The 22,446-nt window shown below is 46.4% G+C and overlaps 1 protein-coding gene across 1 annotated transcript in view; it reads left to right on the forward strand.

The window, feature by feature from the left end:
- LOC8029675 (nose resistant to fluoxetine protein 6-like) overlaps positions 1 to 22,446 on the forward strand; it is an 84,964-nt gene that overhangs the window by 43,715 nt on the left and 18,803 nt on the right. Inside the window, exons 2-10 of the mRNA XM_029993201.2 lie at positions 672 to 907; positions 2,664 to 2,772; positions 4,227 to 4,317; positions 5,872 to 5,978; positions 7,623 to 7,796; positions 10,214 to 10,310; positions 11,694 to 11,786; positions 19,166 to 19,331; positions 22,112 to 22,191. Coding sequence (XP_029849061.2) covers positions 672 to 907; positions 2,664 to 2,772; positions 4,227 to 4,317; positions 5,872 to 5,978; positions 7,623 to 7,796; positions 10,214 to 10,310; positions 11,694 to 11,786; positions 19,166 to 19,331; positions 22,112 to 22,191 — 1,153 coding nt within the window. The remainder of the gene's footprint in view (positions 1 to 671; positions 908 to 2,663; positions 2,773 to 4,226; positions 4,318 to 5,871; positions 5,979 to 7,622; positions 7,797 to 10,213; positions 10,311 to 11,693; positions 11,787 to 19,165; positions 19,332 to 22,111; positions 22,192 to 22,446) is intronic.

Consider the following 22,446-nt stretch of genomic DNA (forward strand, 5'->3'; position numbering starts at 1 on the left):
TCCGAGCACTTTTGCGTTGAAACTAGGAAGGCCAATGGCACAGCATTTTCTAAGCAGCACGCGGAGCGCAAGTTCCAAGCTCCACACGACGTGGCGCACCCGCTTACAAAGCCAAGGCGAGGAGAGCACTTTACCTGGTATACCCGCGACGCGTGCATTGAAGGAAAGCAGACGCAAGGAAAGAATACAGTACAATAGGAGCTGTAACATTGCATCTGGTTCTTCGTAATATTTTCGATACCCAGAAGCTGCATCATATCTCGTCTAGTCAGAGTTCAGAGACTGATACCTAAAGTTTCACATTCTGGCTCTAATCTAGATTAAAGTCCCTTTATACTTTCTTCTACTAGTAACGACCACCTACACGCATGACTAAGCCCATTCCGCTGAAACAGAATGGAGTATATTCATTCTGCTGCTGTGCCCTGGCATTTGCTTCCTAAAACATGCCCGTCAGTAATCGACGCTTCAAAGAATGACGTCACTTGTAGGAAGCACGAAGTGCATCTTTAATCAAGGAACTTTACTCTGGGTAAGAGCTTGTTCAAAATCTCGAGGTTTGTATAACTCGTGATTGCTATAGTTCGTGAGGCTTCAGTGATGCGCGATAGTGCCTCATCGTTTCAGTGACGTTACTGACTTTCAGGGCGTTTGTGTCTTCATCGGTGCAGTGGTGGACTCTTCCGGCAAGCCCGTGGACGGCCTGCTGGAGGGAACCCTGGCCTTCTTAGGGGCCTTCGATGAGTGCCTGGACACCGTGGTTCTGGACGAGACCCTCCCGGAGCGGCTCTTCTTCCGGGGCCAGTATTGCACGGCCCAGGTGGCGCCCAAGTGGGCCCTCAACGACCTCTTCCACAACGACTCCGAGGCGCACCGGGAGCTCGCCTCCTATCTGCCCAAGAAAGCCGTGAGCTCTGTTTCACACTCGCGAGCCTCCGCACTTCAAAACGTGCACTTGGCCATCGCGAGTGGGACACCTCACTGAGGGATCACCAGCCTAGTAACCAAGGATATGATTTGGACTCGAAGATCGGTCGCACATCGCGCAGCAAAATGGCGGCACTCGGGACTACGGACATATACTATAACGCATAGGCGTAGATTACAGGAAAGCATCAGGGCTCGTGCCCCCCTCCCCCCTTCCCGCCTCCGAGCCTTGACCCTTACCGAGCATACCGAAACGCTGTTCACGTGTCATGTAACAAGCTTGTAGTAGTGGCATGTAGACAATATAACGCCCACGTTGCCTTTATTGGCAAAACACATGGGAAATGGAATCCCAGCGTACTTTCGTTAGCTTCAATTTCCAGTTATGGCGAGAAGGTAACGAGGCATCGAACACTTCTACGTCCGCTTGGTCTGCTTCCTTAGCAGCCGCCATCTTGCAATGTCCCACCAAAAAAAAAAGAAAAACGAAGCAACCGGAAGGCCTACTCCATCCGGAGCTGTTCCAAAAGTCCGTTTAGCAAAAAACTAAAGATTTCAGATTTGTGCTCGCCGGCGCGTGCACCGTGGTACCTGCGATGAACACACGGCTACGCTCGCACGTGAATTAACACACAGCGACGGACACATGGCGATATACATATGCTGTAAAATGTACCCCCTAAAATAAACTACTGATAATTGCCGGTGTAAAAAAAAAAAGTTGCGCAGAAAAGCACCCGCCCCCCGGAAAACTTCTCAGCCTGCCCCCCCCCCCCCCCCCCCCCCCCCCCCCCCCCGGGAAAATGGAAAGTCTACGCCGCTGCTATAACGCCTCCCCTTGTCACAACTTCGAGTGCATTGAAGGGGAGGCTATGTACGAATGAAGACTGATGCAGAAAAACGACACAGAGAGTGCGCCATCAGCGTGATAGTAGTCACGTGACGTGGTTCTTTGACCACGTGGTTACCGTTAAGTGGCCTGCGCATAAGAATGTTGTCAGGGATGACGGAAACGGGCTGCAAGCTTTTGTGCTCCGTTCTTCGCTTCGCTTGGGTACGTTTTAAATCAAGTTTTAAACAAAATAATGAGATCTTCGTAGAAATATATTAAACGACGACCTTTTACGCCAAATCCCGCCAAGACTAAACGAAAAGTAAAAACAAAGAAAAACAAAGCTCTCATAAGCAAGCGCCTTGGACACACATCTCAGAGGACAAAAAGGCATTCACCATTTCTGCCACTGAGGCCACATGACCATGGAGCATATGACACCGCTAATTCTTATTCTTGGTTCTAGTCCTGACGAGCATCGGCGTAGACTTCGGGGTCCATCGGGGCTCGTGCCCACCCTGGTGAGGTCCGAGAAGGCAGAGCCCCTCCCCCCACTCCCCCTCGGGCCCGGGCCATGATCGTTAACGAGATGCTGTTTACGTGCCATGTAATGAGCTTCTATAGTAGTGGCATGTAAACAAAATAACACACACCCACGTTGCCTTTATTGAAAAAATACATGGGAAATGGAATCCCAGCGTGCTTTCGTTAGCTTCAATCTCCAGTTCTGGCGAAAAAGTAACGCGCAGCACTCCCCCCCCCCCCCCCCCCCCGGGAAAACGGAAAGTCTACGCCACTGATGAGAAGTGATTGGTATTCCGAGTTTTTCGCTTTTGGTGATTTTTATCGCGAGACGTATGCGAAATGGCTCGAAATGGCTAAGTTCTTGGTCCTCTGCTTCCAGATGCTGAAGAATGCGCTTCGTATCCCCGGCAACCACGTGGTGTTCCGGATCGGCCTCTGCGTGCCCTCCACGTGCTCCAGGGAGGACATCGAGAAGATCGTCAAGTACAGTGAGCACGTGCAAAAAATTGTCGACGCGATTCAGAGTTGGGGCGTACACGAATGCTATTTTATTTGATACCAATCTAATATTTGATTACAAAAAAAAAAAATCAGAAATTGAGCTTTGTTAACTTTATGCAAGAACTAATGTCGTAGGCGTTACCAAAAAAAAAAGTTGCGAATTACGGCACTCGTTACTAGCAAAGAAAAGAAACGCGTTACGATCTACGTTACCTGAAAATAAAAGGAAAGCGTTACCGTTAAAAAGTAACGCACTTTACCTTTGCGTTACTTTTTTGAATTATGAATTAGCATGTTTTACTCTTCTAATGTTACAGGTATGCATAAGGCGTATTTCGAGAAACATTATGTCCATCCGGAGACTGAACATAATTACTTATATTTTTTACGCTTCAATCTAAATACTAAACAAAAACTGTAAAAGAACTCAAAAATATAATTTGCTTGGGGCCTAGAAACGTGAAAAAAAAAAAAATTAAGTGTGAGTTTTTGAAGCTTTGGGAAGGGAACATGTAACGAGTAACGTAACTACGTTTCATGTTACTCGAAATATGTAACGTAAGTACGGCACCCGTCACAATTTTGAAAATATAACGACAGCGTTACAACGTTATGAGAAAAAGTAACGTGTTACCGGTAACGCCATTACTTGTAACGCGTTACCGCCAACACTGGCTAGATTGTATAAAATAGAAAGGCAGGTTAAAACCATTTTCGCTCGTTTCCGAAACTTCTGCCATAATGCTACGCAAGGAGTACACCGGATTTAGTGCATAAATGTGGGTTTCCCTTCGGATTGCGTCGCATAATCCGTAAGCTACTGCTGCTTACCAAGTGAAATCCACGGAAACTTGGAATGTGCGGCAGTGTATGATTTATATGACTGATATGTAATATGTTGCCCAAAGGGTAGCTTATGAAGGTCAAATGACGATAACACGATATAACGACATCGCGCACTAAAACAGCAAAAAGTGTGTAAGAGCTTCTCCAGAATTCATAGCCAGGGCATTTGCGTTTTTTTTTTTTTACCCACTGTTTCCTACGGGGCTGTGTGTTCACTCTATCGCGCGGACAGGGGAAACCGCGGCGTTCAGACTAGCTGATATACAGAACACCGCTTAGCTCCGACCGTTGCCTTTTAGGTTCGGGAGCTGCTGCCGCTGCACGAAATCGAACCTCAATGGAGCGTGAAAAGAAACCTCTTGGAAGCCTCAGAGTGGCAAAGGACACTTCGCCATGGAGCCAAGCCTCCTGGCAGAAGGTAGCTTCCACTCGAAGGCCCCATTTACGTTTCTTTTAAAATTTGCATCACACCTGTTAACGAACAGGACCACGCCATCACGTGCGTGACTGTCAAACCCTTTGGCCGGGTCACTCTTTGTGTTTCTCCAGGTGTCAACGCGAATGGGATCATTGGGTGTTATTTTTTGTTTGTCAGCCGTCAAGCAGATCGACATGAAGGCCGAGGTGACCGAGTGCCTCCAGCGAGACGGCGGCAAGAAGCTGACACCCATCCAGATCACGGTCATGTACGTTAACGCCTGTTGCTGACTGGAGACATATACTCTTTGTTTAGCGGACTGAAGACAGTATCGGGATTTTCTGCAGTTCACGTGTTTGCTTTTTGCGACCAGGGGGCTTCCAATACCAGATCCGCCTACGGCGTTGAGACACCGCCGCCATGCTGGTATAGGGGGTATTCATCGGACACATATAGTTCGCACTTACATGCTGATAAGACTGACAACCTTGATTGTGCGGGATTTACATGTTGAAAAATCAGCGTGAAAACTCGGCGTCAGCTCGCCTATAGCTCGTCCTTAGCACCAACAGAACTGCTACGGCCGCTATCTCGCTCGCGATCCGCGTACGTTGTGAAACTTTCATTGAGTGCTGGATATGTATATTTTGACGTGAATTTCAGAGCTCAGATTTTAGCCAAAACCAATAATAACAGCAATGAAAACCGCAGTGCGGTTTTGGAAAGAAGCTGTTCTTTTTTTGTTCGTATAGCGTTGGCCGCGCTCAAACTCTTTAAACAAAGAAAAAAAACAAAAAAAAAATCAAGAAAATTAAATTATTAATAAAACGTGAAGTTTCTGGCTTATGTGGGTTTAATGTTCGTCATTATTTATTAGGTAAAGCACGTAAGGTAAATGCATCATTAATTTCGTTCTTTTTTATTTAAGGCGTCATTTTTTATAAAATAAAGAAATGTAGGAGAATATTACCTTCTAAAAACTATAATAGGCATCCCATAAAAGTTTTATCCTTGATTTCTCGTCGCAATTAATTCCACTCTGTCTGTTTCGCCTGACAATGCTACGAAGCCTCTCTGGAATGGGTAACTGCATTCGCATATTTGGTGGCTATACATATAAAAAAAATTGGGGGTTGTGTGTGTGTTTATACAGCCTAGAACTTGGTCTGCCTCACAGGGGCGACGAGTCTCCCAGCTGTAGATGAGCAATTTAGCCAGTGCGGTACAGCCGCTAGCCTGGGGTCTTTAACGTGCATCACGCAGTAGTGATATACGACCGCACGCCGGTACGATGCTCATCCAGATCGAAACGGGCAGGGGTGGGGCTCGAACCCAGGATCCCTGGGCTGGCTATACATATTTGTCAGAAGTTCAGCGTACCCACACCGAGAAAGTTCCAGCAAATCATTGAGGGGAGGTACCGGTGATATGGAAGCCTCGTTGTTCAGATAAACGGCTAGTAATACAAATAGTTCACAGTACGCGCACGGTGGCAGTGCGTTGGACTCGTTGTTACTCGTAACGAAATTTACGCAATGGCCAAGAACGACGCATTCATTAAAACCCTCGCTTCAGTTTTAAGTGTGTTCTTGGCCAGTTTAGTTTTTCCCAAGAACTTGAACATAACAGCGTATAGTTATCGCTGCGCTAAAATAAAGCAAATATATTTTGAAATAAAATTTTGACCTGGTCTTTTTACTTCAGGAATCTCTGAACGTATGTGCCTTCCGTAAATGGAAAAAAAAGAAAAGAAAAAAGCGTGTAGTTCGAAAATATTGACTATAATTAGTTTCATCTTTTCGTATGTTCCTTATACATCCAGAGTTCTTCTGCTCGTCTTCCTGTCGCTGACAGTAATAGGAAGCTCCGTTGACGTTTTCCTGAAGGAGCGCCAAGTTCAAGAAAAGGTTCCCTCCTCATCCGAGCGTGGTAGGTAAAGGTCACTGGACTTTGTTTCTAAAAACTACTGCAGGGTTGTTTGGATGTACAACAATCGACCTCTGGACGCACACGTATCCTCTAGTGACCCTCAGGTTCTTACTGGGCAAACTAACAACGAGCAATACTCGCAGATCACGCCATGAGCACATTTTTAAGCTCATTCACGCACCGGCGTTTGCTTACGACCAAGCTCTTGTGATTTCTTACGGCGAGATAACACACTGGTTCGCTGGTGCCGTCTATGATATTTCCCTGGAACTGCATTTTACTAGAGCCCATTTGAGGTAACTGGCGCCTATTCAGCTCACGTATTCGAGAGTCCCATCGGCCACCATTTTCCCATTGACATTTCCAGAACAGCCCTTATAATTTGTGAAGAAGAAAACGGTTACTTCTGGAACTTTTTTTTTTATTTATTGATACTGCCGGCCGCTAATATGCAGCCAAGGCAGGAGATATACACAATAAAATGCACTTGAAAATAAAATACATAGGTGTGGTGGCATCTACTTCGAAGCACTGGCGCTACATTTGGGGCGGAGAATGAGCGTTCGGCGAAGCGTAGTTTAATATGCAGTGAAAAACAAAACAAAAACTTTTACGTTATTTTTAGACACCCTGTAGATGAAAAGTTTTCTTCAGCACATACTAAACTCCACCAGTGTAACTACGTTTATCCAACTGTTGATGAGGATTTTGTTTTGCAATAAACAACTCGACATTCATTCCCATAAGTGTCTAGAGTGAACTTTACATACTTTTCTCAGTAGTGTAGCAGCGATTTCAAGCGATCCAGTTGTCGCTTCGCAAACTTCGAGGGAACACCTATGAAGGGCGACCACCACAGAGGTTCCAATGTACGGACTTTTTGTTTACGATTCTCTTACGGTCCGGCATATTGACGCTAAAGAAAATAAGAATAAACTACTATTTTCGTGAGGATGTTTTAACTACTCGCTCACTAAGGCAGTAACTTCCTACTAATTTTCTAAAGACACGCAAATAAAGCGGATTGAGGGGACAGACGCCACAAGTATGCGTGTATCCGAAAGACGCTAAAAATGTTTAGACTTCGCGAAACACCATATCACTTGCGAACAAAAATCTCAAATTTCTCTTACATACATGCGCAGTAAAACAACCTTGATTTGCTTAATATACCAAACCAGCCGGAACAGCTGCGCCCGTATGGTCGATAGTATCTTTTTTTTTTTTGCTTTTTAAAATGACATACGTTGAAAGACAGCGCCACCTGGAGTCGCTGGCAAGTGAGCATTCTATAATGCCGCAGTCATGCTACTCATATAAGCCGTCCAAAAGAAACGGCGTTCGCTGCGGACATGGTGACAGAATCATGTACGGACATATCTCAAGCATGCGCGAACTATGTTTTTTTTTATACCTATTTATGCTTCGAACTTGTCTGCCAGCAGTGGTTTTATGACCATTGTGACGGGGCCGTCACACGAGGAAGGAACAGACTTCAAGCAGTGTCTGCAGAGCGTCTTTTGCTTGATGTATGAGCAGTGTAACAACGGCCATAAGTGTACTAACAAACATAAGCACACCCCCTTGTTGTCGTTTTTGGGGGGATGGCGACGCGCACGCCGTCTCACACCTCCGGTGGCGCAGGGGTCCTGCTGGACTGTCTGCTGTGCTTCTCGGCGCACACCAACGCCCGCAAGCTGCTCATGCCGGAGGACAAGGCGGGCAGTCTCGGGGCGCTGCACGGCATCCGCTTCCTGTCCATGACGTGGATCATCTTCGGACATACCTACTTCTTCATCGAACACGTCCAGCCCTTCCGTATGAAGTTTCTTTATGCGCCAACTCTTAGTGGCACTGGATCGGAGCGTGCGTATGTTCACGGGCCTCCTATACATCAACTCAGCACTCCGACGTCTTGCTACCGCGGTGGCGCTGCTATCGGCACTGGGCATGCGCGGACGCTTTTTCTGACTGGAATCTGGCTTCTGCGCGCGCGCATTGCCCACAACTGGTGTGAACAAACGCACTCTTGTTTGTTCACAGCGTGTTCGTGTATATGTAGGTGGCTATATAATGCTTCTCTCTTCAAATCACAGGTTCCTGCAACTAATATGAACATGCGCTTGTTCATTTATTTACAAATACCCCCAGGAGCCCTAGGGGCATAGGCTTTGCTCCTTCACAAAGTGTATTAATCTCCATTTCTTAAGACAGTCTTTCCTTAGCCCACCCGCCCATGTATCTTCAAGACTAGACCACTCATGCACGATCGCCCGATCCAAGACCGTATCCACAGCCTATCAACATTCACACCCACTTGAATCTGTCATACTGGAACGGCGTTCCCGATGGCATCGTCACCATCATCGATAACGCCAAGTTTTGTTTCGCACTATTAGCGACGCGTGCGACCAAGAGCGTTGCTGTAATTGAAGTTCGCGATTGACCAAAACAATTCCTTCCTGTATTAATATATTGCATGCCCGATCGCCGGTTCACTGCCAAGCAAATCCTCCCAATCACGACAAGGCAGATGTAAATCCTGCCAATCGCGGCGAGGCAAACCCTGGTCGTGACGTCGGGAAAGGAAACCATCAGAGGGCGCCACCGAAACATCTCGGCGCTGATAGCGCGAGGCAAATCTTGGTGTTATCGATGGTGGTGACGATGCCACCGGGAAGGACATTCCAGTCCACGACGGATTCGGATAGAGGGGAATGCCGATAGGCTGTGGATTTGGCCTTGGGTCGGGCGATCTTGTCTACGTGGTACACTTGAAGAAACACGGGTGGGTGGGCTAAGAAGAGATTGTCTTAGAAAGGGGGAGTAATACACTTTCTGAAAGAGGCAAACCCTAAAAATTTCACGACACAAGGAAATATCAGAAAGGGTTACCGTATTTACTCGAGTAATAGCCGCACCATTTATGAACAAGGCCCTTGCACCTGCTTTCCCGCAAAACACATATACACGCAGTCATCGCGTTGCGAATAAATTACAAACCGAATAACTAGATCGAGAATACGATTCTCCATACAAATGCAATCTTTACAGATGGTATCTTCGCGCGAAGACGTTATCTCTGTCCTGTAAGCCGCTGGAATCGTGCTGTCGATTGCAGTGATTGGCAATTCGCGTGCTCCGCGGAAAAGTGAACCTTCAAGTTTTCTTCATGAACAGTGCGGCTATTACTAGAGCAAATATGGTAGTTGAGATGTCACTGCAGTGACACTAAACAAAGGGGAGTAATCGGAAAAAACGAGCGAGCTGCACGATTTTGGATGGCTTCAATTGCGTTACAGTGAACAGATTGGTGGAGATGCCAGATAGATAGAGCGTATTCTTCAGATCGAGCAAGAGTGACGTAAAGGAGCCTTCTGGGGTTGAAAAGGGCCGCTTTAAAATTACGACGAATATAACCAAGAAAGCGATTAGATGAGGATATTACTTTGTCAACACGAACATTCCAAAATATATTATTAGTTAAAGAAGCACTAATATATTAGTTGTGGTTTGTAGTCTGAACAGTGTAAGTATTAATGTTGCTTGCGAGGTGGAAGGAGAAGTTCGGAAAACAAATGTGCATGCGCCTATTAATATTCAAAGATATCTTCCAGTACGCTACCAGGCAGCAAATTTGTCAATGTCATTTTCGAGTGAGAGGTGGTCAATGGGATACTTATTATTTGGTAAACAACACTGTCCTTCGCCAAAAGACGAACTGAAGATGAAATGTCAAGAGGAAAGGAGGTCAATAATGTAAATTAAAAAGAATAAAGTGCCGAGTACCGTTCCTTAAGGTACGCCATGAGAGACGAGAGATAGAAAGATGGCCGGCGTTTTTGGCGAAAACAAATTGAGAGCGATGACTAAGAAAAAATTCAATGCATTTCTAACGAAGAAAGTTTAAAGAGAAAGCGACTGTATGGCACCACCTTGTCGAAAGCATCTTTTTTTATGTGTAGTGAGAGTTGGTCCCTAGATCTTCTCAACGCTCACCACCGCCGTGAAGTCCTGTTAACTGATCTGTGTTTGTAGGCGTGGCGAACAATATTTCACTAAAGAAAACTATTGCGCATGGTAAGAAAGTGACCCACAGCTTAGTAGACGAAAATGGCAGCACGCAGGTTATTATTAAAATAACGTGTAACGTTCGCGGTTATATTTCTGTCTTGGTTATAGTTATTGATGCATGCCTTTATTGATTTTTGTGTGATGTACGAGTGTTTGCGCAGGCGGACTCTTCAACGGTCACGGCATGTACTCGGAAAATTTTTTCTTCTCCGGAATCATCAACTTCACGCTGGCCGTGGATTCTTTCTTTCTGATCAGGTGGGTGGTGCTCATAGCCTCTGCAAAAGGCTTCAGATTTGCTGGGCAAAGGTTTTGCTGAAAAATTGATTTCGCACGTCATTTTTCAAGTCAGTATTAGTTCGTAATTCCAGCTTGAAACATTTTGTAGAAAAACCCGGAAAGGTAATTTTATATTAAGTTATTGAGAAATAAAAAAAAAAAATGTCGACATTTTTTTTTTGTGTGTGTGTGGGGAAAGTGAGGGAGTTTTCTGGAAAAAATTCATCCCTGCAGAGCGCGACAAACTTCAAAGCAAGTAGTCGTTTTTCAAGATTTTTTTTTACAACGACTGAAAACCTGCCCTTAATCTTCCAAGTTTTTTTTTCTTTATTTTGGGGCAATGTGCACACCCTGAACACTGACGTGCGTACTTCGTGTTTATCACTATAACTTTTCTGGAAAAAATTCGAAAAAGCGTGGATGTGTTTAGGCCAACTGTGGCGGGTAGGGTACATGGCGCGTCACTGTCAGAACGATCAAGCGATCGCCGGTTATTTCTGTTTTCTTTTCAAACCAAAGGAATGTAATTGAAACGAGTATCGTGGTTGGAAGTGCCCCTTTAATGCACCAACCTAAGCCATACATTTTGATGCCCGCCGGTACTCCTTCGAAGTAATTTAGAAAAGTGTCGCGCTGTTTACATTCAGTACAGCTGATTACCCCTAAACGCTGCAGATGTATTGAATAAAAAAATATGCAGTGTGATTATTACAGCAACATCTGAAATCAATTTCTTTTTATCGCTCCAGCTTTTTGATTAAGAAAACACGATACAAAATATATATATGGGGCAACTCAAATTCAGCTAAAAATGCTCTGCAGACGTTTATTTCTGTGCGATAAGTATGTAAATCTTCGTTTTTTAAAGAACGACGAGCCACACATCTGCGTAATATTTGTGTAACGTACAGAAGGGATAAAAAAGCTAGGACCTTTCATAATTATTTAATTTGGTTTACACGTTAAAATTAATATTATTTTAAATTGCTGTACGGACGGTTCTAACATAAAAATGTTAAACTAAAATATCAGTCTCATGATCACAACTATCAATACGGTTGATAATAAAGACGGGGCTCACAAAAATTTTCTATCTTATTGGTTTATAATAACTTGTACGTATTATGCATACTAATGTTATGTTCTAATACAGCGTATTTCCACTTTTTTGTACCTTAATAAGTAATAATGTGTAAAATAAACGTACCAGAGAGTGTATCTTTATTAAAATACTATGATGTTAGGCGGTAGCCACTCGGGATTTTTTTCTTCTTTTGTTTCGAAAGTTTTGCAGTATATGACGAACTATTGAGCGAACCGTGACGCAGTCTGAATGGCCTAAACGGTGCTTCCTCATTTCAGCGGTTTACTCGTCGTCTACACCAACTGGAAAGAGCTCAAAGAGTCCAAGGGAAGGCTCAACGTGTTCCGGTTCTTCTTTAACAAGTACTGGAGGTAAGACATCAATTATATGCTCTTCGTAAGAACGACCCCGTCGTGTTTTTTTCTTTCTTATTAAGGTAAAGTACTGACTGCCCAAGTTTGTTTAAATATCTCCCTCCCTCTCTCTTTCTCTCTCTCTCTTTATATATATATATATATATATAAAGGTTCCCAAAGTAAACACTGAGCCACAACAAAAAAGAAAAAGAAAAGACTGATATCGTTTGAAAAGACGTCGTTGGCTGCCTGAAGCAGATGTTTTCCGCTGCAGCACTCTAGTATTTATCCTTTGAGAGAAGAAGACAAAGTTCTTTGAAGAAGGAGGAGGAGGAGGAATAAATTTTTAATAAATAGAGCTTCAGGCGCTGATGGTTGGGCGCCCGCCCGGTGTGGGGCCTCCTTTAGTCCGGGAAGCCCTGGTCCGCGCTGGCTTTCCGGGCTCTCTCCACCAGGCTACGCTGGGCTGAGAGGTCGGAACCAGAGCCTTTGGTCGGAACTGGTCAGCTGGTCCACCCACTGCTCGTAGGTTGCGTGAGGGTTGGGGGCAAGGGATGGGGTTTGCTGACACTCCCAGACCATGTGGTACAGGGTACTAGGCTGGGAGCAAAAGTTGCAGGCAGCAGGATATAGTGTGGGGTACATGGCGTGCAGTAGAGTGCCGTGGGAATACGAGTTAGTTTGTAGCCGAAGAAAAGCGGTCGCTTCGGCTCTGGATAGGTAGGGGTGCGGTGGCGGGAACTGTCGTCGTTCGTGGCGGTAATGAGCGAGGATGTCCGCGTATTTTTGAAGAGAAGTGGGTTTGAAGAAATCTTTGAAGAAGGTTGTGATTTTTCTACGCTTGCTCTGTTATTTCAGAATATTATATATAATCCGCCGGTTCGAACTGTACAAACTGACATCGTTCGGAAGTTGACCACGCCTTAGGAGGTGTGGTTTGCAGCACTATGATTTTTTCCTTAGTGCAAATGAATCGACCTTGCCATGTCTGCTGGCTTAACGTCGCTGCACTCGAATCAACACGCTTCCACCTATCACTGCATCAAGCCTTCTTCCACCCGTGGCAGTTCAATCGCCTAATCAGAAGACTCAGCCATGAACTTGACTGCGGACATCACTCAGGTCAGCAATGTGCCATAACATCATGACGGCGAATCATTAACCCATCTAGTGACATGAAACTTCGTGATCTTGACAGCAGAGAGTGGATCAAGCCCAAGTCAAGAAAAAAACGAAGGTGAAACAGCCCAAGTTCCAGCCTATAGCGCTGAAACTATCTGCAGCGGTACAGTAATGCCTGAACGGCTTACTGTCATATTCACACCGGCCGAGCAGAACACAATACTTATACTGCTAAGCAGCCTAAAGGTGTCCCTCACCCTGGAGAATATGTGCACGGAATATATCCTTGAGAACAGATATAACAGACGTCTCATTCTCATTGCCATCGACACAAGAAATGGCCAGACAACGCGAGCACTCCTAGGCTACACTGAGCTCTGTGGAGTCAAGATCTGAGCTTACGAACCCCTTTCTAGACATTACGCCACTGGAGTAATCAGGGACGTCGACACCGTGGTCATTGATGCACAGATCGCCGATAAATTAATGTCTCCAGAAAACAAAGTTGCGCGACTACAAAGGTTAGGCAAAAGTTCAGTGGTAAAGATTTTTTTCTCTGGATCGGCGCTGCCAAGCTTCGTTTACATCGACCACGTCTGGTAACCAGGGACTTTATTCAAGGAGGGCCTAATACAGCGCCGCAAGTGTGGTCGTTATGGACATCGAGGAGCAGCCTGCAAGCAAAATTCAGAATGCAGCCGCTGCACTGTCACACGTGACAACACAGACAGCTGTTCTGCACAAGAAAAAGTGCTTCAACTGCGAAGACGCTCACATGGCTACATCACCTTCATGTTTAAAACGGCAAACAGAGACAGTAACCAGGAATTACGCCAGACAACACGCAGTCGATTTGCGCACTGCTAGATCCGCGGTTTATGAAACCGAATGGCCCGGGCTAGCCAGAAAAGGTGAAGAGCGCTTGCCTACTCCACAAATAAACTTGAGTAGCACGCCCGAGAAACAACCTTCAAAGAGGGCTTCGTACGTTGCAGTCGCTAGGGGTTCAAAGGAAAACAAAACAAACTCACGCCCGACTTCACCTCAGTTACCACATCACATTGTTTCCAAAGTGATAGAGCCTGTCCCAATTGATTCAAGTAAGCGCAATTCATCAGAACAAAACACACCATCCGTTCCAACGGAGACATCTTTAGTAAATGGGTTGCTTCTGCTTCTCCAAACAGCAACTAGCCTGATCTGCACTTTGCTGGAATCTGTTGACGCAGAATGGGCAAGAAGCATCCTTGCTCTTTTTCGAACGGTCATTCCACTCATTAGATAATTCTAAATACTACTGCTCCTGCACCCTACTATGGATAAACGCCCAACCAGATAGCATCGAGACGCCAAGAACAGCTTTCTTATCTGGCACCAGAATTGTCGAGGCTTTGAGCTCAAGAAAAACACGCTCATTCAATACATGCGCGGTACCGACCCCCAACCCGACGTTATAGCCCTGCAAGAGACCCACGTCGACTTTGCTATCCCGGGGTACGAAAAGTTCACGCAGCCGAGTATTGCCAACAGGCCCCGGGGGACGGCCACAGCACCGCCCCCCATCACCATGGTGGCTACGCACATAAAAACACACCTAGCCACCATCCAACAGGATTTAACGCACCTTAACTCCCCCTACCAAGAGAACGTCGTCACCCACGCCCGAATGGGCGGAGAGCGTATAGCCGTAGTGGGCGCCTACTGGACACCGAAGTCTCCGCAGCCGCACGTTCCCTCCTCTACAGCATACAGGAACCCACGGAAGGCCAAGACACCACCCTTCTTTGAGGCGATTTCAATTGTCCCAATCACAGCTGGGGATACAATCGAACCACAGTCATGGGACGAAAATTGGAAGCCTTCTCAAACACCCGCCGCATGTCCTTCCTCAACGACGCGTCATATCCTACACGTCAGGGCACTACACAAGGAACGGACACCAACCCTGACCTCACGTGGATCCGCGGCGATCACGGCGCCTGCTGGGATAACACCACGGAAAAGTCAGGCAGCAGCCACCGCATCGTCCGAGTACCACTCACACCCAGGCACCGTGCCAAACGACCCAGGCCTCAATTCGCACGCACCAGCCCCACCATCGAGGACCAAAGCACGCATGGCACTGCAACGCACCGATACGGTTCACCAGGGCTACAAGACGTGGAGTCGCTCATTCTTCTCAATTATCCAAGCCCACACTATAGACAAATTCACCGTAGGAAAGACCACCTCTACGTGGACAAGCACCTCCTGACCCTGTGGTAGCGCCGTCGACGCGCGGTGAAGGTCTGGAAACGGAGCACCGACAAAAGGCGACTCCGTCATGCTCTCGAGGAATTCAGCGCAGCGGCCCAGGATCACGCAGACTATCTCCAAACACACAACTGGCTCTAGAGCTGCGACGACATGAACGGTCGACTCCGCACTCCCCGGTCTTGGCAAACCATGCGCACTCTCCTCGGACAAAACAAGCCTCGTAAATAAAACGTTAAAGAAGCTTCAGATGGCGCTGAATGCACCGTCAAACACGATGTCAAAGTAGATTCGGGACACCTTTTATCCTCTGGCCGTTCAGAATATTCAACACCTTTGCTACACCGTCCAACCTGGCAAAGAACCGGACGGCGGCATAAACTCAACATTTTTTCTGCCCAAGTACTTACAGCAGCCCTCCGCCAACTCAAACGGAACACGGCACCGGGCCCCGACCTTATTACCTATGGGATGCTTCCTAACTTGCCAGACGTAAAGCTGGAAGGATTGCTCGTCTTAATCAATGAAGCGTGGGAAACAGGCTCTATACCCTCAGGATGAAAGGAAGCCCAAGTCGTCACTATATCCAAGCCAGGCAAGGCTACCAGCATGGTCACAAACCTCCGCCCTATATCCATGACGTCCTGTCTTGGTGAGCTGAAGAAGAAGATGGTCCTCCAACGGCTCGCGTAGCACCGAGAGCTCCACGGACACTTTGCCCCAACTATGGTAGGCTTCCGCCAGCATATGAGCACACAAGACGTTGCCCGCCGCATCCGCACGGATTTCTACGACTACAAAAGCACGACTCACCAACGTACGATCGTCGGGGTGGACATCCACAAGGCCTTCGACAACGTAGATCCTGCCGCCATGCTCCAAAACCTCGACGAGACCCAGCCGGGATGCCGCCTCTTCAACTACGTCAAGAATTTTCTCACGGACCGAACGCTGTTCATCATCGACCCAGACGGAAACCCGTCACAACCATCTGCGCTGCGGCGAGGGATTTTCCAGGGCTCAATACTGTCACCCCAGTTCTTCGATCTTACCCTGAAAAATCTTCCAGCCCAGCTATCCGCCATCCCAGACCTCCATCACACAATCTATGAAGATGATATCATCCTTTAGCGCTGCACAGGCTTCCATGAAGAGCAGGAGGACACCCTGCAGAAATGTCTCGTCGTAGTTCACGCTCACGCCCAGACCATCAGCCTTACAAGCTCGCCCAACAAGAGGGAATACGTTGTGGTTTTAAAAGATCCACGCATAATCACCCAGACCTATTGAGACCTCATGCTTCAGATCAACGTCTCACCGATTCTTCGACGCCCACCCATCCAGGGCATTGGCTTCATCTTTCAGCAAAACGGCTGCAGTCGGTGTGGACTCCTCTGATTATCAAACAGATCAAGCAAGTGAATTAGATGATCCGGCGCATCACCCGGCAACGCCAAGGCCTCAAGGAACATGAACTGCGCAAGGTAATCGAAACCATGGTCTACTCGCGCGTTAATACGCACACCCTTGCCGGAAGCTCACGGCCACGCAACTCCGGCGCCTAGAAGCGGCTTTTCGTAAGTGCACCAGCAACATCCTCGAAGTCCCTTTCTACACCCCCAATTTCGAAATAGAAGACATGTCCCTTTTCAACTCCCTCGATGGGCGGATAGAAAACCACCACTGCGCCTAACTTCACCGACTCACAAAGTTCGCACATGGCAGAGCCATCCTACATTTGCTAGGGCGCTGAAAAAACCACCTGCCCCCCCCCCCCCCCCCCCCCACACACACACACCTCCCATTCCCCCGACTCCACCTCCTTGGGATGACGTTACCCGTTTCGTCGTTCACCCTATACCCCGCAACATGAATTGCACTACAGACGCGCAACGCAGGCAAGACAGAGCGGACCATCTCCATGAACCGGCGCATGACAAATACTACACTGACGCTCAAGTCATCGACGACAAGGCCGTGACGACGACGGTCAAACTCTCCACCTCCACCACGCGGCTACACTCCGGGGTTCCTTCAGTAGCGGAGGCGGAAACACAAGCCATCGTAGAAGCAATTATCCTGCACCAACACGCCACGGAAACCATCACTGTGTAGACGGACAGTCAGGGAGCTCTCCGCAGCTTTGAGGTGCAAGCACTGACTAGTCACATCCACACTTCTTTCCACGAATACATGCGAACCGGTTCACAACTTAGAGTTTATCTAGAATGGATTCAAGGAAACGAGCAAGTACACACTCTGGCCCGCGACAGCGAACCTCAGGGCCCCCCAACATCCTGGCCGGAACCATACCATCTCCGCGAGGACCGCTCCCAACATCACAAGGAACGAACTGCACATATGGCCAGCTTCAGGTCCCAGCGCCTCCCCTTCCTGGTCCCACTCCAGACAGGAGGCCTCTGTTTTCCAACAAGTACAAACCTTCGCTCGTCCTATAGAGAACTATATGCACATCATCCAGTTCCGATCTGGTTGCCCCACCTGCAATGACTGCGGAGGCTACCACTCCAATGAGCAGACATACTGGTCCTGTCCCGGGGCCTCAATCTCCCTCACCGCGTCTCTCTCCCTCCCTCCTTCCCTCCTCAGTCCCCTATTCCTGGGCGAGCTGGGCTGCTCCCCCAAAAGATCTGCAAGCAACCATGTGGTCATTTCTCGTCCCCACATTGGAAAAATAACTCCATCCTCGGACGCCAAACCCACCGACCCCAAGAAGGACGAGGACAACGCACCCTCATCCTCCAATGAAGGCTAAAAACGGCTCAGACTTGAGTCGTTTATTAAAGTTTATTCTCTTTCTTCCCCTTTCTCTCTATTTGAGAGTGTTTCCAACTGCTAGATCGGGGTCGCGTGGTTTATGGGTGCGTGGTTATGGGTGCGTACAAGGTGCGAGGAGAGAAAGAAAAATACACGGGAGGAAGCAGTCTGAGACGTTTTCCTCCTGTATCTTTTCTTTTTCGACTCCGCTTTTTTCTTACCACAGTTTCGGGTATGGCGCGTTATGAGAAACTACCATCAGGTCGCCCGCTCTCTTACGTTTTCATTTTTAGCCGATTGTCACGCGCTGGAATAGACAAAGCACAAAATACGTGCAGGGTTCCCGACTACGTTTACACGGATGCGATTGTAGCGCATAAAATCGTGCATGGGCCAATCGCACGCAGCCTGTCTTCCTACTTCTTATTCTACCCACCTGCTACAAATAAAAATTGTCAAATCTCGATTCGATGCGCTACGGTCGAATTCATGTAAATGCAGCCTGAGTTAAAGGGTTTGATTATTTCCGTGATTGCAGCCATTACAGCCATTGGAGACGAGCCACTACCCGAAGCCACTATACTCGTCAAGGCATTCGTCACTAGCCTAGATCAAGTTCTCGCTCTTATTTAATTTTTGAGCCTCATGTTACTATCATTCCCATAAGTAACTCCCGTTACTACGTCAACACCGATATCCGCTAGACTTTATGTTTTACGAAGGAAGAAGTGAAAGAAAAAAATTGTTTTTATCCTTGAAATTACTCCGCGACCGATGAGCTCTTTGGCCAGTGAGTGGTGTGGCGTGCCAGTGTACTTGGGCCACACTAGACTGAGTAGAGTTGTTTAAAGTAAGGAGCATTCCGACCCAATATCGTTGGGACCTGCCGCGTACTTTTGAGCAGCGCATGCTCGATGTCCTCTCGTACTCTGTAGTTCTGGCATCTAGGGCCACTGTTACGTCGGAGTTAAGTAGATTTTATGTTCGCGCAGCCTCTGCTGGTTTGAAGAGGCTTTTTTTTTTTTTGTTATTTAATTGACGGGTCCCACTTCCATGCATATTGCGAGTACGAGACCCCAAAGAAGATAAATGAAGACGCTAATAATGATATTCACAAAGCCCACGTCCATAATAATGACGGTGTCTACGATGAGTACGAACAGGGTGATGACGATGATGGTAGAAGTTGATTTCCTCGATGATAGCGCTCGGTGGTGATGGTGCCCAACGACTTCGCGCAGGATGGCCCCTCCGCTACTGCTCTCGCTAGGCCTGCTGTTCCTGATGCCCGTGCTGGGCGACGGTCCCTTCTGGACGGACATCATGGGCACCGAGATTGAGCTGTGCGAGCGAGCCTGGTGGTCCAACTTGCTCTTCATCAACAACTTCTGGCAGTCCAAGGAGATGGTGAACAACCACCACTACGTTTCAAATACCAGTGCACCGCTGTGCTCTAGCAAAGGGAAAGAAGAAAACGACAATTAGTAGAGGATGGAATCAATGGAAAGTCAAAGGGCCACTCAAAGGGCCACTCGAACGGCAAGTCAACAATCGGATTGTTAGAACGTTTAAGTTAAAGAGTTTGCTCTCCTAGCGGTAGCAACTGGAAGCACTGGAGACGGGAGGCGATAGGGCGTCTCTCAAAAGTCAGATGCTTTTGCTTAGAGTTTTGAAAGGCTCTAGAAGATGGCAGGACCACAAGCACCGCGCGAGACAGGTATATCCATAAACGCAGGCAGTTTCCTAAGTGAACATTCTGTGTGTTATGTACATTTCAGCTGAATGGTGTCTTTGTGTACACACCACTGCGCTCTATTTCCGGCTTTACCGATATGAGGGAATTCTTTTGACTGTCCTTATTTGATTGCACTTCTCAATATTTGGTCTCGTTAATGTCCGGGCAAAGGTGGGCACGGAATGTTATTTGTGTCTTGCAGCCAATCGGCGGAACCGTATCTAACAGGACGTCCGAAAATTGGGCAAAATATTTGTACCATCGTTATCAGAAAGTAAACTTAACGCTCTTCAAAGGCGAGTCGGAGACGGGGACGGAAGGTATAGTCGCCCTTAATCCTTTTTTATTTTAATGCTTCTCTCAGATAAGACCAGGGTCGTGCTGTGCTCCTGTCCACACTTTAGTGATACTACCCGCTAGTATCTACGTTTTCTTATTGCAGGTCGGTGGCATGCTTAGAGGAGCGGTCTATGCAAGTAAAATGGCTTTCATTTGTCATGTCTGAGACCAGCAAAATGCAAATTAGGTGTGAAATATTTACGCAGTAAAAGGTCGGCATGCCTTTGAGATGTGGCAATGCAGATTGACGGAGTAGATTATCAATTTAGTCAGTGAGGTGTACGATTTATTTATTATGCTTCAGGATCATATGCCATATAGAGCACGACACCTGGGACAAAACGAACACTCAGTTAAGGTTCCAATGAAAAGAAAACAAGAAAAGTGTAACGAAAACACTTTGAAAGCACATTGTGTCCTTAATCGTAGCATTTTGTGGGGCGAGGTGATTCCAAACTGCAGAAGTCCGAAGAAGGAAGAAAGGAATAATACATAATAAAATAAAACGAAAATCACTCGCGTTGCATTGACCAACGTCAGCCTTGTTTTTGAGGAGCTGAAAAAATAATGCTGAAAGTGCTAATGTGTCTTGACACGTGAATGAATAATGATACCAGATTTTAAAAAATAGGCATAAGTAAGAAAGAATGATAAATGATATTTCATAAAGCTTACGGTTATGATATTTCATAAAGGTTAATGAAATATTCATTATCATCCTTCCAGGACTGCCTGAAGACATATGTTCGAAGCAGGGATGAGCAAAACACATGCAGATATGTATCGAAATACAAATACAAAATACTTCGTCAAAAATGTATTTAATTACAAATCTAATTACATCTCCAAAAATCATTTAAGTACAAGATACAAATACAACCAAATGTATTTGGTCTCCTCCAAATATTTTTCCAAATACATTCATCAAAATTTGCGTCAGCGACCTCAGGGCACCTGCAATGGGTTTCTGGGTATCTCATTTTAATTTTGCATCGCACACTCTGGAGTTAGTGTGCGAGGCTCTAGTAACGTAATAGAAATATAACTAAAAAAATGCAATCAGCTTGGACGTAATAGGTGAAAAAATTACAGAGCTCTAAGCAGCTTTCTTTGGCCATTATATTTTGGTTTAGACCAACAAAGAACTGAGACGACCAAGACGCGCAGCACTAGCCAGAGAATTTGTTATTGTTGCAACTCGCACCAGTTACGAAAATCTGGACGACCCGCACATTTAGAATGTTCCAGGCAAAAATATGAATGGAAATCAGGCTGAAAGTATCACAAGTTGTCACAGGCACTTGTTTAGCCAGTCTGCCTGTGAACGTCGATTTCGTCACTATCCTTGCCCTGGACTATCACCGTAATCACAAAGTCACTAGACGCTTGTGCTTGATTGAGAGACACTGCATTTGGTGCAGAAAGTAGTTTTCTTCCTGCTCTGGACACGTCTTAGGATGAGCAAAATGAGTCGCGACAATAAATTTGAGGGATGTATTTTTGCCCACAAAATTGTATTTAATTACACTTGTATTTGAAATACCCACGTTTTAGTATCTAAATGCACACGTCAAATACATTACCCAATTTGTAATTAAATACAAATGCAAAATACACAAAGTATTTGAAATACGTATTTCAAATACTTGTATTTGAAATACTGCCCACCCCTGGTTCGAAGCTTACGTTTGCATAAACTATGAAGCTAGCAGGCTTCGAACATGCTTGAGAACCGTCTGCAAATAATGCTTTCGTCATGTCTGCAGAGGACATCCTGTTTTTTTTGTATAAATCTACGAGAGATGGGACTGCGGCTTTAGGGAAGCTTCTTCCCTAACTGTCTCAGCTGTCTGGGCTGTCTAGAAAATTTCCCATGGGGTTCGTTTCCTTTAGTACTGTGTAAAACAAACATGTATATGTCAGCGCGGCACATGCCTGAGGTTAGAAGGTCTTTCAATTTGATATGAACGCGCGCTCGAGCTCTTTTCTTGGCAATGAATGATTCCTTCCGCACTGCCCAAGGCTGAATTTCTACACTGTTCGGTCGGGGGCTTGTATGGAGGCCGAGTACCTTCTGCGAACAATTCACGGTATATCTTTGTCTTTCTATCAGTGCCTTGTGGCCACATGGTACCTGGCATGCAACTTCCAGTTCTTCATCCTCTCTGTATTCATCATCATTCCGCTCTATAAGTAAGTACTAACATCTGTATTTTCGTGTAATTAGGCTGCATATATTGCACCTAGCTATCCTGGATTTCCACTTGTCGTGAAATACAAGAATCGTACACGCGGAAAATTGGTCTTTTTAAAGTAATTTTGGTTCAGGTGGAGCATCAAGGGGCTTTCCAGCAGCCCAACATTTTTTTTTTTTTTTTGTCGAAGATATTTAGGTTAAAGCAACAAGCTCGCGCTGACAAACCGCACAACATTTGGATCAGCTCTGCG

The sequence above is a fragment of the Ixodes scapularis genome, unplaced genomic scaffold (assembly GCF_016920785.2).
Source record: "Ixodes scapularis isolate PalLabHiFi unplaced genomic scaffold, ASM1692078v2 PGA_scaffold3__209_contigs__length_174095766, whole genome shotgun sequence".
NCBI classification, from domain to species: Eukaryota; Metazoa; Arthropoda; class Arachnida; order Ixodida; family Ixodidae; genus Ixodes; species Ixodes scapularis.